This window comes from Tachysurus vachellii, chromosome 22 (genome assembly GCF_030014155.1).
Source record: "Tachysurus vachellii isolate PV-2020 chromosome 22, HZAU_Pvac_v1, whole genome shotgun sequence".
Lineage (NCBI taxonomy): Eukaryota > Metazoa > Chordata > Actinopteri > Siluriformes > Bagridae > Tachysurus > Tachysurus vachellii.
The window spans coordinates 8,466,500-8,483,034 of record NC_083481.1 but is presented as its reverse complement, the minus strand read 5'-3'; the positions used below and the strand labels follow the sequence as shown (position 1 = coordinate 8,483,034).

The 16,535-nt window shown below is 37.4% G+C and overlaps 2 protein-coding genes across 3 annotated transcripts; one reads left to right on the top strand and one right to left on the bottom strand.

Annotated features, from left to right (window-relative positions):
- Positions 1 to 286: 286 nt before the first annotated feature.
- mkrn2os.1 (MKRN2 opposite strand, tandem duplicate 1) lies at positions 287 to 6,500 on the bottom strand. Its single transcript, XM_060858013.1, has 4 exons — positions 6,239 to 6,500; positions 6,088 to 6,134; positions 5,256 to 5,418; positions 287 to 2,238 (listed from the first exon to the last, which is right to left on the bottom strand). Exons 1-4 carry the CDS (start codon positions 6,454 to 6,456, stop codon positions 2,031 to 2,033), a joined length of 636 nt encoding a protein of 211 aa, XP_060713996.1. The 5' UTR covers positions 6,457 to 6,500; the 3' UTR covers positions 287 to 2,030.
- mkrn2 (makorin, ring finger protein, 2) lies at positions 6,382 to 16,400 on the top strand. 2 transcript variants are annotated; one of them, XM_060858012.1, is made up of 8 exons: positions 6,382 to 6,517; positions 7,552 to 7,680; positions 7,778 to 7,938; positions 8,528 to 8,841; positions 11,073 to 11,287; positions 12,156 to 12,266; positions 13,558 to 13,702; positions 15,533 to 16,400. In XM_060858012.1, the coding sequence occupies exons 2-8, from the start codon at positions 7,592 to 7,594 to the stop codon at positions 15,680 to 15,682; spliced, it is 1,185 nt and encodes a 394-aa protein (XP_060713995.1). In that variant the 5' UTR covers positions 6,382 to 6,517; positions 7,552 to 7,591; the 3' UTR covers positions 15,683 to 16,400. The 2 variants fall into 2 exon arrangements, with proteins under 2 accessions (XP_060713995.1, XP_060713994.1); XM_060858011.1 differs by lacking the exon at positions 6,382 to 6,517 and adding an exon at positions 7,007 to 7,135.
- The last annotated feature ends 135 nt before the right edge of the window (positions 16,401 to 16,535 follow it).

The following is a 16,535-nucleotide window of genomic DNA, read 5'->3' as shown; positions in this document are numbered from 1 at the left end:
AATGATACAGTATGTGTTTGTAAAGACAATATATAAAGACCTACATTTCAAGAAAGAAAGAAAGAAAAAAGAAATCGAAAATAAAGAAAGAAGCAAGGAAGTAAATTTCTGGTCGTATCACAATCATATAATAAAGCATGCTTAAAATTACACATGTAAAAAAATCCAAAAATCTAGTCTTTATTTCACATTAGAATTAAAATTTTTGAATATAACAATATTTTTCAAGAGAGACTCAAAGGTTTTCAAAATATTTTCTTTATTCAATTCAGTATGAACTCGACCCCAATCTAACAACATGTTTACATGTTTCATAAATTCCTCTGTAATGATCATGTGCAGTTTTGTCAGGCGTAGAGACAATTCGAAATAACAAACAAGGCATATATCAAAAACAGAGAAGAAGCAGAAGCAGTGTGTCATGTGAGGTGCAACCGGGTATCAAAGGTCAAGGCAAAAGTCCAGGAACAGCATACATGACCAGAAGGTTTGTAAGATCAGGTGTGTAGACAGAGCTGTGTGAATATTTTGTGAGGTAAAAGATTATTCAGTGTGTGTGTGCGTGTGTGTATGTGTCCAGATAAGTGCAGTAATCAGTTGACTGTGAGCGTGGTCCGAGGTGTCCATCTTTGTAAGTGCATTATGGGAAGTGGAATTTAGGGCAGACGCTGGTGTGGACATTTTTATGAATACACGTCTGTGTTTAATTAAAAAACAAGAAAACTACACAATCATGTTTCTACTCTAGTGTGTGTGACTTTTATAGATTTATAAAGGCCATTGTTCTGCTAGGCAGAAATGTTTGAATACTTTGGTAGACACAGACAGACAGACAGACAGACAGATTGATACTTTATTCATCCCAGTGGAAAATTCACAAATTATTATACTATAAATGCTAAAAGATTTAAAAAAAAAATAAATATAAATTTAACAAGTCCTGTGCATATCTGCATGTTAAGGCACAGTGTGGCTCGTATGACTTGGGGCTTTAAGAAGTTGTAGATTTTTAAAGTATTTTGGTTTTATTTTGCCCACCAGGGGCAATATATTCATAAAAACGCAAAGGTTTTTGTTCAAAGTAAATGGTGATACAGTATCAAACCCATTTCTGTCCTCTGTGATGCCCTAAGCATAGGCGGCACCAGAGAGGGGCTAGTAGGTGCTACAGCATCCCCAAGAGAGAACAAAGCTCCCCCATCCCATAGCACCCACAAACATTTTTTTCTTAAAGCAATAATATAAAGACTGTGTTCTAATTAATACTTTATGGTATAGTTTAAAAGAACAAATAAAGTAAAAACATTTACTTATTGTTTATTGCATGTCCATAAGCAGGATACCTTCAGTGTACTGACTAATTTTAATTAGACATAGCAGCGATAGAAACATTTATTTGTTTATACTGATTGCAAAGGTCTAATAAATCGATCTGTTCTGCAGCAGAAATTAGCTCCAGTGTACTGATAAAAAAAAGGAGTCAGTAATTATATACGGTCCATGTCATTTAATTAGAAAAAAAAACAACATTTAATTGAAGTCGTAAAAGCAGGTTTAAAAACAGTCTACTGTTATGTATCATTTGTATTAAGCTTACAGTATTAACGTCGTTGGCTTAGACTACAATTGTTCAAAGTTAATCGTGTGTGTTCGGAGAAGTATCGTCGCATTCACAGTTCTACATTCATTGTAACTGTTAGTCAATAATGTTGTGAACATGAAGGAGCTGGCATCCTTTTACAAGTCAGTTTCACCTTACAAACAACATACAATAGAAGTCATTTCCTGAGGCACAATAACAAAGCACGTCTTCCACACGCCAGGAACCGTCTATTAATCAGGAAAACGTGGTTACATAAAGTCCAGAGGGACATTAATATCATATTAGTTAGATTTAATTAGTTTTATTACACATAATATTATACATGAAATATTAAAATGAAATAATTAATTAAACATTACAAATTACATTAATAAAATACAATTCAAAACATCTGAAACAACTAAACAGATATCTAAAGCACAAGAACTTATTTATCAACAATGTAAAATCCATGTTGTGATATTTCTTCATACACTTTGATATACATGGAGGCACGTTTCATTCGGGGTAAAACGTGGCCACCGGTGAACTCGTTTCCACTAAGAGGGGCTTTGCTGTCCAGCGATCTCATGTGGTTAATGAATGTCAGGGCGAAACCATAGCAACACGAGCCAAACTCCCTCTCCTCATGGAATCTTAAAAAAATTAAGAATAATAATAATGTGCACATGCATAATTCCTCCTGAAATTCAGTTCAGTAAATGTGAATCTTTATTGATTGTATACCACAATGCTGCTGGTTGCTCAATTCTGATTAGTCAGAAGGTTTAGTTTTCTTTTCTATAAACAGCAGCTTGGATGAGTGTGCAGCTCTGGTTTATGTGAAAGCATTCATTTTAATAAGTTATCATTTTTACACTGCAACATATTAATTACTAGCTCATGTATGGCGGATACTTAACACAGTGATAAAGGGAAATAAAACACGTAATTGTTGATATGGAGAAGTTTTCCATGTGGACACATTTATTTAGCTTTTTGGAATGAGTCTCCAGTGTTAGCACTTTGTAAGGCTGTTCCTTTAGTTTTTTATGGATAAGCCATAACGTTAAATGTAATGAAAACGGTAAAGCTTAAAATGTGTCCCAAAAATTGTTATGCTAGCAAACTGATGTGGTGTAAGAAGTGGGGAGGAAAAAAACACTTCATTAGTAAAAATAATCATCTTCACATCAGGTCTTGCCATTACTGATAATTTTGATAGCACACTTCATAATGTTTATTCCTTCATTATTTCACTAATGATTAATTATTATTAGGAGATTTCAACACAATACCAACACAGGATGTATTCAAAAATATTTCAAATAATAGTTCTCATGACTACTAAAAAAATCTCATGAGTTCTATTCACAAAATACCTAGATAATATCTGTTACTACTGTTTGTCTATATTTTTCTCCAAATGTATGCTGTAACAATTTATAATCCCAGGGTTTTAATCATTAATAATAGTGGTTTTTATATTGTTTTAATAATTTAATAAATTACACCGTATATAACCTGAGATGTATAGGTTCACTTTTGAGTCTTGTTCCATTCAAAGTTTCTTCCACATGTTTTCTCGGGGAGTATTTCCTTTCCACTAGCACCTCTGGCTTGCTCATTAGGGATCTAAATCTACATCTGGATTTTTGTACAGCTGCTTTGTGACAACTTCTACTGTGACAACTTCTACTAGTCTATCAATCCCCCTAGTTAACCTGCATTACACTTAGCAGCATAAAACGTTATAAATCTATACACATTTTGCAAACAAAAAAAATGTAAGAACGTTATATATAATATTCTATAGAATATATATACACGACATGTGTGTTCCCTTCAGGACTTATTCAACATTCAACATGACAAACCTTGCTTCAGCGCAAAACACAAACAGCTTTGCCAGGCCAAAGAGGACACCTACAGAACTGGGGACTAAACGTTGCACACTAATTAGGGAGATAAGAATGGCAAAGCAAAACTACTCAGAAAATCTGAAAAAAACAGCTTTCAAGTAATGACTCTACAGTACATTGTCATTGTGGAAAGCCATCACCAGTTACAGGACCCCATCCCCTCGCACTGAGGTCAATCAACAAATGGCTGAACACCTGAACAAATTCTACTGCAGGTTCGAAAAACATCTTTGACTATCTTACAACTCGGCCATCAACACCCTCCCCCTATGCCCAATATCCCTATACCCAATAAACCAAAAATCACAAGACTAAATGACTACAGAAACGTTCCTTTAATATTTGTGGTCATGAAGTCATTTGAGAGGCTGGTGTTGGACTACTTGAAGGATATCACTGGACCCTTGCTGGACCCCCTTGCATTTTGCTTACCAGACCTTTCCAAACAGGTCTGTGGATGATGCAGTCAACATGGGACTGCACTATATCCTCCAACATCTGGACAAACCAGGGACTTCTGCAAGGATCCTGTTTGTGGTCTTCAGCTCTGCTTTCAGCACCATCATTTCAGGTACCCTCCTAAGTAAACACAGCTCTCTGTACCAACCTCCATCTGTCAGTGGACCACCAGCTTCCTGACAGACAGTCAACAACGAGTGAGGCTGGGAAGACTCACAACCAACACCCACACCATCAGCGCTGGAGCTCCACTGGGCTGCACTCTCTCCCCACTGCTTTTCTCTCTCTACACAAATGACTGCACCTCTAAATACCCCTCTGTCATTAGCTGCTGAAATTTGCAGATGACACTACAGTCACGAGTCTTCATACAGACAAGAGGTTGAGCAGCTGACTGTCTGGTGCAGTCCCAACAACCTGAAGCTGAACATGCTCAGAACTGTGGAGATGATAGTAGACTTCAGGAGAAACCCCCCTGCCCTCCCCCCACTCACCAGCATGGACAGCACTGTGGCTGCAGTGTTCAAGAGTCATTAAAGTTCCTGGAAACTACCATCTCCCAGGACCTGAAGTGGGACATTCAAATTGACTCCATTGTGAAAAAGGCCCAGTAGAGGTTGTACTTCATCAACTGAAAAAGTTCAACCTGCCACAGGCACAGATGACAGTTTTATTCAGCTGTTATTGAGTCGGTTTGGTTTGGGTCAGCCAGCAAGTCAGATTCAAAAAGACTGATATACAAGATGTATACAAGATATACATTTTACATTTGTCAGACTGTATATTTATAATCACACCCTCCAGTGTCACTCATATGAGGATGGGTTCCCCATTGAGTCTGGTTCCTCTCAAGGTTTCTTCCTTACCATATAAGGGAGTTTTTCCAGGCTTGCTCATTGGGGATAAATACATACACATTGTGAACTAAATATATATTTAATATTAATCTTGAATTTTGTATTCTATTAATCTTTATATTATTTTTTATATTAACCTTTTGTTCTATGTTTATGTTCTGTAAAGCTGCTTTGAGACAATGTCAATTGTAAAAAGCGCTATACAAATAAACTTGAATTGAATGGAATTTAATATATATAGTTAATATATCCAATGATAGAGACTTAAAGGCACTTTTGTACGTCAATCTGGATAACGATGTCTGCCAAATGCTATAAATGTAAATGTACCAAGAGTACCTTAAAAATCAACAAATTCCTTGTATGTCTGCACATACTTGGCGAATAAAGCTTTTAAGGGTTTAAAAGGTGGAAGATGGATAAAATTTCACCAACCGTTCTGGGGTCCATGCAGGGAGTGATGAAAAGAGGTTCAGTTCTTTATCCCATAATTGTGTTAGGTCTTTTCTATATGTTGGTACCAGTGGGATGGACACACACTGCTCCCATCCTTGTTCATCCCTCTGGACTCCTGACAGCGTGTAGTTATAGACCAAACCTAAAGAGTCAAAGCCTATACTGGTTATGAGACTTATGTATGAACTACATTAAATAGCTATAAAACTGAAATTCGGTGTTACCAACTTAGAGATGTTCTCGCTAGGTTAAGACCCTGTTAGCAACTTTTCAAGTCATAATTTCAGGCGTAATGATTTTTATGTGTATCGTTTGCAATCGGATGAGCCAACGTTCCAAACGACCAATCATTGATCACCTTTTTCCCCAACAACCAATCAGTGATTATGATTATTTGTCCACCTACTTAGATCTTTGTTCCTCGTAGTTAGCTCTCTGATTGGTTGTTATTTATATAAGTTAAGGTAATAAGGTAAGCTATTCACATAACAAATTTCTTCTGTGCTCTTACAATAAGTTTTTTTTGATATGTTAATAAGTTTTGGTGCCATGAACAAAAGACTATTAACCCTGATCTATAATAAACAAGGTTCTGTGTTTTAATTAACAGTTGGTTAATACAGTGTTTATTATTATTATTATTATTATTATTATTATTATTTAATTCTTTTTCCTTTTATTTACACGTCATTAACTCCAGATCTTCGTACTATACGTGAAATGTTCTGCTATGCAAATGAGCGTGTGTATATCAATGAATATGCAAAAGAGTTGGCAACACTGCAGGTAATGAAGCGCGCGCGCTCTTTACCTGTCGAGTCTGAGAGTCCAACGTGCAGCTCCGTCTCGCGCCATTCTCTTAAACGGAAAATAAACTTAGTGTGTGTGTGTGTGTGTGTAAGGATTGTACACTTTCTGTCATGTTTTACCGAACTAAACGGTATGTTGTGGGTTAAACTTACCCTAAACACCACGGACCTTCTTTTGCTCCTACAAGAAACGAGCATTGAGTCTCATGGCCGTGTGTAAAAGGACGTTGAAGCGTCACTGGGGCGTCTAACAGTCCAAGAACGACATGGTTTCGACAAACAGGACACACATTTTGTGGATTTACATCTGTAGTCGAAAATCTATAAATATCTTTCCCGCAGTGTCTGAACTTAACCACAGTTTCCTCCATCGTAAAGCGCCCAGGTGACCAAAACAACAAGGACGTGTACCAAACGCCCCCTGCTGGACAGGTATAGTGCACTACATGGGACAGATGGGTCATTACGACATACATGTTTTTTATTTTATTTATTAACCCTGCTGTTGCGTAGTTTACACACCAGGTGCTGCTCTGTGTCGCGATTTATATCTTATACGGTCCTATGTGTGCGTTTATAAACATCAGCACTCCGTAAAAACGCGTCGTGTACATAGGCCCCGTGCCAAATCGCACCCTAAACCCTGCTGTTCTGCTCTAAGTAAGCACTTTGAAGACGTCACACGACCTGAGAATTCTAGGGCGCAAGGGTCTAAAAGCGTGATTTGGGACGGGACCATGTGGTGACAACGCGAATCGGTGTTTAGAAAACATACAACACGCTGGGGAAAGTTATAGTTTTTTAATAAATAAAAAAAATAATTAAAACTATGATGAATTTATAGATATTGTAATTAAATAATCGCTTAATAAACAACAAGCAACAAGCACAACTCTACGCGTTTAACAGCGCGGAACGGACAGCGAGTTCGCTGTGTTGTAGTCGGCAGTAATTAGAGGTCGCACAAAAAAAACCGTATGAGAACAGGAAGAAAAATAGAGCCTGCGTATATATGAAATGAAATATGTCAACAAAGCAAGTCACCTGCAGGTAAAACTCTGCAAATCCTCCAGAGATCTTTACCACCAAATGTGAACCTAATCCGAATTTTACACGACGGGGAATAGTGTCATTATTTTTTGACTTTGACGCTACACTAAAATGCTGCAGTGTTATTAGCTCGCTGACTAGCCGAGGTGTTTTTTTTCTGTCTCGATGGCAACGAACACGTTAAATACGTGTCATTTACAGCGCCTTAACGGAACTGATCACGTTAGACAACGCGTGTGAAACGTGTTATCGCTGTTTAACTCGGTGTCAGATTTGCTCCATCCTCCCTTTATGTGTGCACTACATATAGTTCACGACAGCGTGGCTTTTTATAGCTTTTGTTTCACTGCCCTGTTTGTCTGATACTGAGCCATTTGGGTTCTAACTGGTTCCCTTTTCCTGTTCTCACTCTGCAGATATTTCCTTCATGGCGTTTGTCGAGAGGGGAACAGGTGCATGTTTTCACACGATCTGGCAACCAGCAAACCTTCAACAATATGTAAATTTTATCAGAAAGGTGTTTGTGCTTATGGAGATAGGTGCAGGTGAGATAATCAAGTTTGAGAATTCATATTTTTTTTGCATAAGGGTTTGGTAGATTTGTTATCACTTTCTTCTGTTTAATGCTTGTTTTTGTTTCAGATATGACCACATCAAGCCTGGTGGACGTGGAGGTGGACCTCCTGTAGAACCCACAAACAGAGCTAGTAGTGCAGGTGCATCTGTTCTGCCCTCAACAGGACCTGGACCTCCACCAAGCGCCGCAAGAATGACTAAGAAACCAATCGTGCTGAGAGACAGAGGTAGAACATCTCATTGTACTTTGTGGTATTGACTGACTTCAAGAATTTGTTTCATTTTTTTTTTTTTTGTCGTTTTTTTAGATTTGTCTGTTTTATTATGTTGGTGATTATTTTTTCTCTTTTATTTGTAGAGAAATATATTTTTTTTGAAAGCGAGTCTCTGAGATCTGTTATCGGGAACTGATGTATTTGGGAGGTGATGCTATTTTATTTTATTTTTTTAAATGAAACCAAATTTAAATTGTAATGCCGATTAACCTTTGCTAAGGAGTATTACCTTTAAATTTAGTATTTTGTGTATTTAGGTATGTTTTGTAAATACACATAAATCTATATTATAAATGAGTTAATTTTAGAAACATGCACACTGGAACACTGAGAAGAAGAACGAGGGTATGTTTTTTTTTCATTAACCCCAAAACACAGATGGATAAAATCTGTGAATCCTTCAAAATGAAGTGTTTTGTTAATTTGATTATTTTTTATTCAGTGTTTGCCTCATCCATGTTTTAAACCACCATCACAATGTCATTTAAATGTTTTGTCACTGAAAGTCTTTTTGATAATCCTGAACCCTCTCTTCTTGTAGCTTTAGGCAGTGAGAGTCGAGGGCAGCCGTTCAGCGGAGAAAGTGCAGAGCTTCTAGATTGCTGGGATTACAGAGACGTCTCTCAGGTCAAACCTCATAGCTACCTGGATGCCATACGCTCAGGGCTAGAGAGTGCAGCCACAGCCAGCTCGTACCCTGACATATCCCATCAGGCTCTGCTGTGCCCTTACGCGGCTGCTGGCCACTGTCACTATGGCGACACATGCCCGTATCTCCATGGCGACATGTGTGAAATTTGCAGGTTGCAAGTTTTGCACCCACATGATCCAGTGCAAAGGGCAGCGCATGAGAAGGTGAGGGACGGCATGAATTTCTAATCTGTGGGGAACATATTTTAATTTCTTTGTCTTGGCTCTTTACTTTACTGAGGACAGTTTACTTTTGACATTCGGTGTGAGTGAGATTCAAAATGAAAAAAAAACTTAAATATCCCAAATGTAGCTTGATCTAAGTTATTATACATTATGTGAATGTTATGTAACATATATTTATGGAAATAAATAGATCATAAAGGCAGGGAATGTTACAGCTAATAAAATCAACTATTACCAAACACAAAATATATAATTGTACTGTTCATTAACATTTATTGAATTAATAACTTTTCATATTGCATATCTTTTTAGATAAATATTTAAAATAAAACACTTTAATCGATGTAGGCTTTGCCATATTTTTGCAAAGATCTAAGCTGAAGATTACTTCACAGTATATGTTATATTTCCAGGGTTTAGAAGTCATTTAAAAAAAAAGCCAATAGACCGATTTGTTACACAATTTGTTAGTATAATGTAGCATTGCCTTTTAATTAGTCTCCAGACACATCTGGTGTTACTCAGTCAGTGGGCCTTCTTGCTCATGCATGCTTTTTCAGTTCAGTCCACAAATTTTCTACATTCAGGTCAGGCTGCTCTTTTTTCCTCTTGATTTCCCACTCTCTTTTTTTTTTTTTTGTTGCTGAAACTTTAGAGATACACTAATGAAAAATTACCCAAAGAACGACACAGTTCTGAACATTCTGATGTCTTGAGGTGTTGTGTCAGTATTTCTAGATAGTTCTTCTTCCACATGATTATGTATAGATGCTCCGATCGTCATTTTTCCAGCCCTTTCTGACTACAGATTTTTTTTGGCATCTTGTTTGGCCGATCCCAATCTTCAAACTGATATGTAAGCTTTTTGTAAGTTTCTGTAAGCTTAATTTTTTTTCAGACAAAGTAATGCAATAGTTGGTGGTGATATAGGTTATATTATTTATAGTAATTATGTATAATATTGTTCTGATAGGGAATTGAATAAATAGGCACAACAAACATTCAGTTTACAGTTAATAATTTAATACGGCTTTTAAATCATGGCTTAAAACAATATCTATATTAGGATACTTAATGAGACAAGACTTGGTGGCAAACACGTTGTAACCCGTAAGGTGCAATTAAACAACGTCCAACATTGTGTGTTCCTCTAGGTGATATTTCTTTTCATCGTTTTTCGAGACGTCATTGTAATTTCACACTGGTGATGACACGACTGCAGCGCTAAAGTTTGATATTGTTATGTACGCCCTTATGTGTTACATCATCAACTTTAACGACTATCGATCGGGTGATTGAATGTGGTTATCAGCTGACACTAAGCTGTGCTCGGTCTATCGGAGTATCCTTACACATCCTCGCTTTCCAATAACCACATCCTGCTACCGACTCCATTCTTCACAGTTACTATGGTGTTCTTTGAATAAAGAGGTTCAAGCTTTTCCCCTACAGTTAGCATTGCTCGTTGTGGCCAAAGAGTTAATTTTTTTCTCTCATCAGACCAGAGAGCACTCCTGCAAAAGGCTGGTTATCACCTGCATACTTCAGTATGGCTTATTCATGCTGGTCTAGGAGTAGAGGCTTCTTGTTGTGTGAAAGCCTCTCAGACCATGCTGATGTAAGACTCTCTTAGTATCGGATGTACTTAGTTTAGTACCTGTAGCTTCCAAATTCTTGACCAGTTTTCTAGTTGTTGGCTTGAGGTTCAGTCAAACTTTTCAGACCCAAGTTTATGAATCCCATGAAGATCGTTTGTACCCCATGCAGCATCTGTGGGGGGGCAGGATTTTTAGATTTACATACAGGTGTTTATACAGATGCACATGGTTCATTCAGTTCTTTGGAAATTGCTCCTAAGTATTTTTTTTTCTGAAGTCCTGACTGAATTGTTTGGATTTTCCCATGGAATCGAAGGAAAAAAAACCTCTGACCCCAAAGTTAGGCTTTTTTTACAGCCACAGCTGCAGTCACCAATCAGAAGCTTAAAAACTTCATTACATGAATTTCTAGAATCTTCCACACTTTTTAAAGAGACAGTCGACTTGAGTTTCTAGAAATCGGACATGAAATTGATTTGAAAATGAATTAAAACTGTCTCTAGTGGACTCGCTAGTGGAGTTGAGAAAAAGCGGTACTCAGTATTTTTAGGTGGCTGTACATTTTTTAGACTTCAACAGTAAGCTCATGAGCTTGATGCTCTTCCTCTGCAGGTGTGTATGTCTGCGTTTGAGAAGGACATGGAGCAGGCGTTTGCTGTGCAGCAGAGTCAGGAGAAAGTGTGCAGTATCTGCATGGAGGTGGTGTACGAGAAGGCGTCTCCGTCCGAGCGGCGCTTCGGCATCCTGTCCAGCTGCTGCCACACCTACTGTCTCGGCTGTATCCGCCAGTGGCGCTGCGCCAAGCAGTTTGACAACAAGATCATCAAGTAAGTTACGACATGAACTGAGTAAATGATAATGTGAACTACTTGCTGTGTGCAAGAATATCTGACCGGCGTAACTGAGCGTAACAGTTACAATATATGTAACTGAGACTAACACATCTATGCGTGGTTTGTGCCTGTATTTTTGTGGCATTTACTATTTAGTAGAGAGCATCTGGTAATTAATAGAGAGCAGCATCAGCATATGTGATCATTAAAAATGAGCACAGTATGCTGTGCATTGCTATTATGCTCACATAAATAAGCCTCTTGCTTCTTCCAGTGACAACATTCTGGTAATCTTTTTACCACAGCCATTGATAGTAATTAGCTATTAGTATTGTTGTTGTTGTCGTCATCTAAAGTGAAGAGGTAAAGCAAAAAAAAAATAAATAAATAAATAAATCAAAGCCTTCAACCTAATAGGGTGTTGGCACTTGGTGTTGGCTGTTGGGTGTTGAGATGTGCATCAAGTTATTTTCCAAACCCCACAAAAAGATGATTCTGTTCCTGGTACAGGCGAAATTCTCGTTGTATAGACGGGACTGCGCTGGGTGACAGTCCATTATTTTGTTGCTGTTGTTGTTGTCACACCGTCCCAAATGCATTTTCGCTTTTTTGCTTAAAATGATTAAAACACAGCTTAAAACTATTGGAAGACATTCAGGAGCCAACATTGGCTACAACCTTGGCTCCTAATATTCAACTTGCTGGATTAAGCTAGTTAACACTTCCGAACAATTATTTGTATTTCTTTTTTGTAATAAAATTTCTATGTATTAATTTCTAGGATTTATTTTAGTGCAAAGCTTAAGAAATAAAATTCAATTATGAATCATCATCATAATAATTATTGTTGCGTAATACACAGGTCTTGTCCAGAATGCAGGGTGGTGTCTGAATTTGTTATCCCCAGCATGTACTGGGTGGAAGATCAGGAGGAAAAGAATCGTCTTATCGAAGAGTTCAAATCTGGAGTCAGGTGAGAAGCAAAAAGCGAAAATCTCATTTTTCTTGACTACAGTGATGTTATTTCTCTGGACAGTTCAGTACAGTAAGGTAACAAATCTGTGATCCAACATTTTGTCCATGTTTCCACTGTCAGCTCCCCTGAACTGTAACTATGCACCTCTGCTGAATTTTATTATCCTTGTTAGCCGAGTACCAAGTGTACCAAATACTGACATTTGTGTGGTGCTGTAAAAAGTGAAGACTGTTAATCAATCATCCTTCATCGCCAACTTTTTATGAGCCGCTATTCGGGGTGATAAAATGGTTGACAGTTTATTAAGATCTAATGATATCTAAAATATATCACATTTCTTTTTATTTGCCTCCATTGCCTTGTAATATCCCAAATGGCCTCTTCACTACACATGCTCACTAGTAGGAAGGGTAAAACTGTGGGATTGTGGATTGTAGGGTATGTAGAGTCACAGAAAATGTGGAATAACTTTTTTTGAAATTTACTATCGTTTGCTAAAGTTTGCACAAACCTTTCAGTGCATTAGCTTCTTTATTGTTGTATGCCATGACTGCAGGCAAACAGACTCTTTACCAAATTTGTACATAATGTGAATTTCAAGTAGTATTTATCTAACGAAGCCAGCACTAGTCCTCCCACTTCCTAATGAAGACTTTCACAGCTACTATTTTGTGACTGGTAAAGCAACTGCGACACTATTAGTGGAAGGAAAATGACATAAAATTTCAGTTTAATACCCGAAGATATTTTCCACCTATATTCTAAGAAACACAAAAGGTCTTGCATTATATGGGTTTGATATCAAACTGCAAAGCAGCAGTGTTACATAAAAAAAGGCAGGAAAATATAAGTTTCATGATCATTTAATGACAGTAAAATAGTTATCAAATATTTTCAAGATTCTGCTGGTAAAGATCAGTTTATAATTGCTATTAAAATTAGTTATTACTAATTCATTATAAATTATTTCTTTAATACCTCTAACATTTTTTGATCTAGTTAAACATTTGTGTGGTGAAGTGTAAATGACGGTTCTTGTGCCCCCACTTAAATAAAAAGGCCAAGGTTAACAATCCAGTTTTTAGAAGTCTGCTATAAGCTTCTCTACACTGCAGGTTATGAACTAACTACCTTTGTTCTTGCTGAAGCACTAAATAAGTAAAAAGGTTGATGTCATCTGATGTTCTCTCTTGTCAAGTTTTTTATTTAAAACATTTTAGTACATATTTATATTCGTTTGGTGTCAAAAACAAAGATACATTACATCAAATAATGATCTCTTTTGCAGTAAAAAACCATGCAAGTATTTTGACCAGGGAAGAGGAACGTGTCCATTCGGAGGGAAATGTTTCTACATGCACGCCTACCCAGACGGAACACGGGCAGAACCGGACAAGCCTCGAAAGCAACTCAGCTCTGAAGGAAATGTTCGGGTAAAACTACTAATTAAAGAGTACTAACTATATTATTAACAGTAATATTAGTTCTTCTCCCTCTTCTGCTGCTTTCGGCTTTTCCCGTTAGGGGTCTTCACAGTGAATCATCTGTTTCCATCTAACTTTATCCTCAGCATCCTCTACTCTCACGCCAGTTACCTTCCTGTCCTCATTTTATACATCTATATATCTCCTCTTTGTCCTTTCTCTTGACCTCTTACCTGGCAGCACCATCTCCAACATCCTTCTACCAATATAACCATCTCCCTCCTCTGTACATGTCCAAACCATCTCAATATAGCCTCTCTGACCTTGTCTTCAAAACAGCCAACCTGAGCCGTCCCTCTGATGTGCTCGTTCCTAATCCTGTCCATCCTCGTCACTCCTAAAGAGAACCTCAACATCCTCATCTCTACTACCTCCATCTCTACGTCATGTCTTTTCCTCACAACAGTAATATTAGCTGAACAAGACTTTACTTATAGACAGAGGATTTCTCTATGAAACTTACTAATTAGAAATCAAATTAGAATCGCATTCATGAATAGTGTTTTTCTATACAAGTTAACATTCCTCACTGATTAATGCTCAATTCTGATTGGTCAGTCCATGTATTCATTTTCTATAACCGCAGGTCTGACAATATTAAAGCCTTCTGAATGGTTTATTAATGCTTTTGTTCGAAGGCATTAGAATTTCTATATTAACAACTCACATAGCAGAATATGCGCTACATAAAATGTGCAATAGTTAATATTTTATTAGCAGAGTTTTATTGGCCGAGAGATACAACGATCAACTACGAGATTAAAGCCAGCTGTCTAATATTGTGTAGGTCCCCTTGTACTACCAAAACAGCTCTGAACCACTGAGGCTTGAACTTCACAAGATATCTGGTACCAAGGCATTAGCAACAGATTATTTAAGTCTCTGTAAATTGTGAGATTAGGCTTCTGTGGATCAGACTTTGTTCAGCACATCCCACAGATGCTCAATCAAAATGACATCTGTCAAATTTAGATTACAGTAACATTCTCCTGAATGCCAGAACCCAGGTCCTTTGTTGGCTTGCATTTTTCCCCTAGTCCATCCTGGTACCATCTCTTCCCCAGGAACGTGACACAAGCCATCCGCATGCTATAAATCTGTTTCCTCGGTTCACTAAATGTCCATCCCTACAATATCTGTAGTTTTGGGGAAGCTCTGACACAATTTGACATTTTCCAAGTCCCCTCTGTCTGAGTCTATTAAACACGTGGTGTGAAAGAACAAACATTTTCTTAATGTAATCCATTTCATTTCATTTCTTTGAATTTGTGTGGTTTGTGAGAGTAGTGGACCGAGTAGCATACAGTATTAAAACTCTCAAAGCCAGTGTATCTTAAACCAAAAGGCTTCCAAATAAAAAAAGTATTCCCACTTTTAAAAAACTGGGAATGATTCACAAGGTGAAGCTCGCTGCTTCCTTTCTAAAGCTGTTCACTGTGCCTGTTTAAGTAACTCAGTGTGCTGATGCACACTCGGACCTCTCAAGCCTCAGGCCTGAGCTAAGAATACTGGGCACTGATGCTTGAGCACAGTGACATTGAACTACAGTGTCAAAAGCCTGGTCTCTAGCTAGCTGTATAATTATATACACTGTTAATGTGTCTTTGGTGTGCAATTATTGAGCAAACAGAAGCATCATAATTACACCAATTGCTTTTAAAATTTGAATGAATGCTTTTAATAAAGGCAGGATTTGCTCATTTTTTGTTAGGCTTTGGTTTTATAGCAGAGAAATGCTAAAAGACTGATAATTTATTATTATATATATATTTTTTTAAGTTCTTGAACTCCGTACGACTGTGGGACTTCATCGAGGAACGAGAGCATCGCACGGTGCCGCAGTACGAAGACGAGGTCAACGACCTGGGCGAACTCTTCATGCAGCTCTCTGGAGCCGGAGAAGAAAGTGGAACCTCAGCATCACACTGATCCCTCCATCTCACCACACACATCACTCGCAGACCTGTAGGCCGACCCCGGCAAGCCATGGTTTCATGACTTTGGTAACTGTGTATGTAATCTGGGCAATAAAAATGTACTCACTGGTAAACATTTCCCTGTTTATGGCTTGACATGGTTTTCTTAAAAGGAAAAAAAATAACTTTTTACCTGTGGTACATTTTTGTGGTATATTACACTATGTTTAACATGAACATATTTAAAGGCACATGTATTGTTTCTGTAAGCTGCTATATTTTCTTGGTGTGTTAGAATTTTGCAGGATTAAAAAGATTTTTAATATGTCCAAAGAAAATAATCATGAAAAAAAAGAAAAAAAAAAGACTGCTGACCCTGTTGGCACACCGCAAACACACTCAAGTAGTGTGTGAGTTTAACAAGTATTGTGTATTATTTTAAATATATATACACTTAGATCCATTTACGCAAACTTGACCACTCTACGATCTTTGAGAAACATGTCGTTTTTTTTCAGACTGTTTAGATGTAACTACATCCTCTTGATGAACATGGAGTGTTCGAACAGTGAGGCTAAAACATCCCTCTACTATCAATTAGTGTTTCTCAGAAGCTGATACAGTAGCTTGCTCAGTTTATCCATGTTGTTTGAGTTATTTATTTCAAAACTGAGACAAAGCTATCTTAGTTGTTTAAAGGTCCTAGAATGAAATAAAAAAAAAAAAACAAAAACCAGAATCTCTTGTTTGCTGCTTCTTTTTTTTTTAAATGACCATGTTTCATTCAAATAGTAACAAATAACAGTTAATATTTAGCTCTTAATAAAATGCACCCCTTTTTTTGTTTTTTCAATCTCAGAAAATTT

What these genes read in the sequence shown, in the direction of transcription:
- mkrn2os.1 (XM_060858013.1), bottom strand. Translation starts at nt 6,456, where the DNA reads ATGGAGGAAACTGTGGTTAAGTTCAGACACTGCGGGAAAGATATTTAT. An exon ending in GAAGGTCCGTGGTGTTTAGG is followed by an intron (nt 6,135 to 6,238) that starts GTAAGTTTAACC and finishes TTTCCGTTTAAG; the next exon opens with AGAATGGCGCGAGACGGAGC. An exon ending in TGGACTCTCAGACTCGACAG is followed by an intron (nt 5,419 to 6,087) that starts GTAAAGAGCGCG and finishes TTGACTCTTTAG; the next exon opens with GTTTGGTCTATAACTACACG.
- mkrn2 (XM_060858011.1), top strand. Translation starts at nt 7,110, where the DNA reads ATGTCAACAAAGCAAGTCACCTGCAG. An exon ending in AATCGTGCTGAGAGACAGAG is followed by an intron (nt 7,939 to 8,527) that starts GTAGAACATCTC and finishes CTCTTCTTGTAG; the next exon opens with CTTTAGGCAGTGAGAGTCGA. An exon ending in GAGTTCAAATCTGGAGTCAG is followed by an intron (nt 12,267 to 13,557) that starts GTGAGAAGCAAA and finishes TCTCTTTTGCAG; the next exon opens with TAAAAAACCATGCAAGTATT.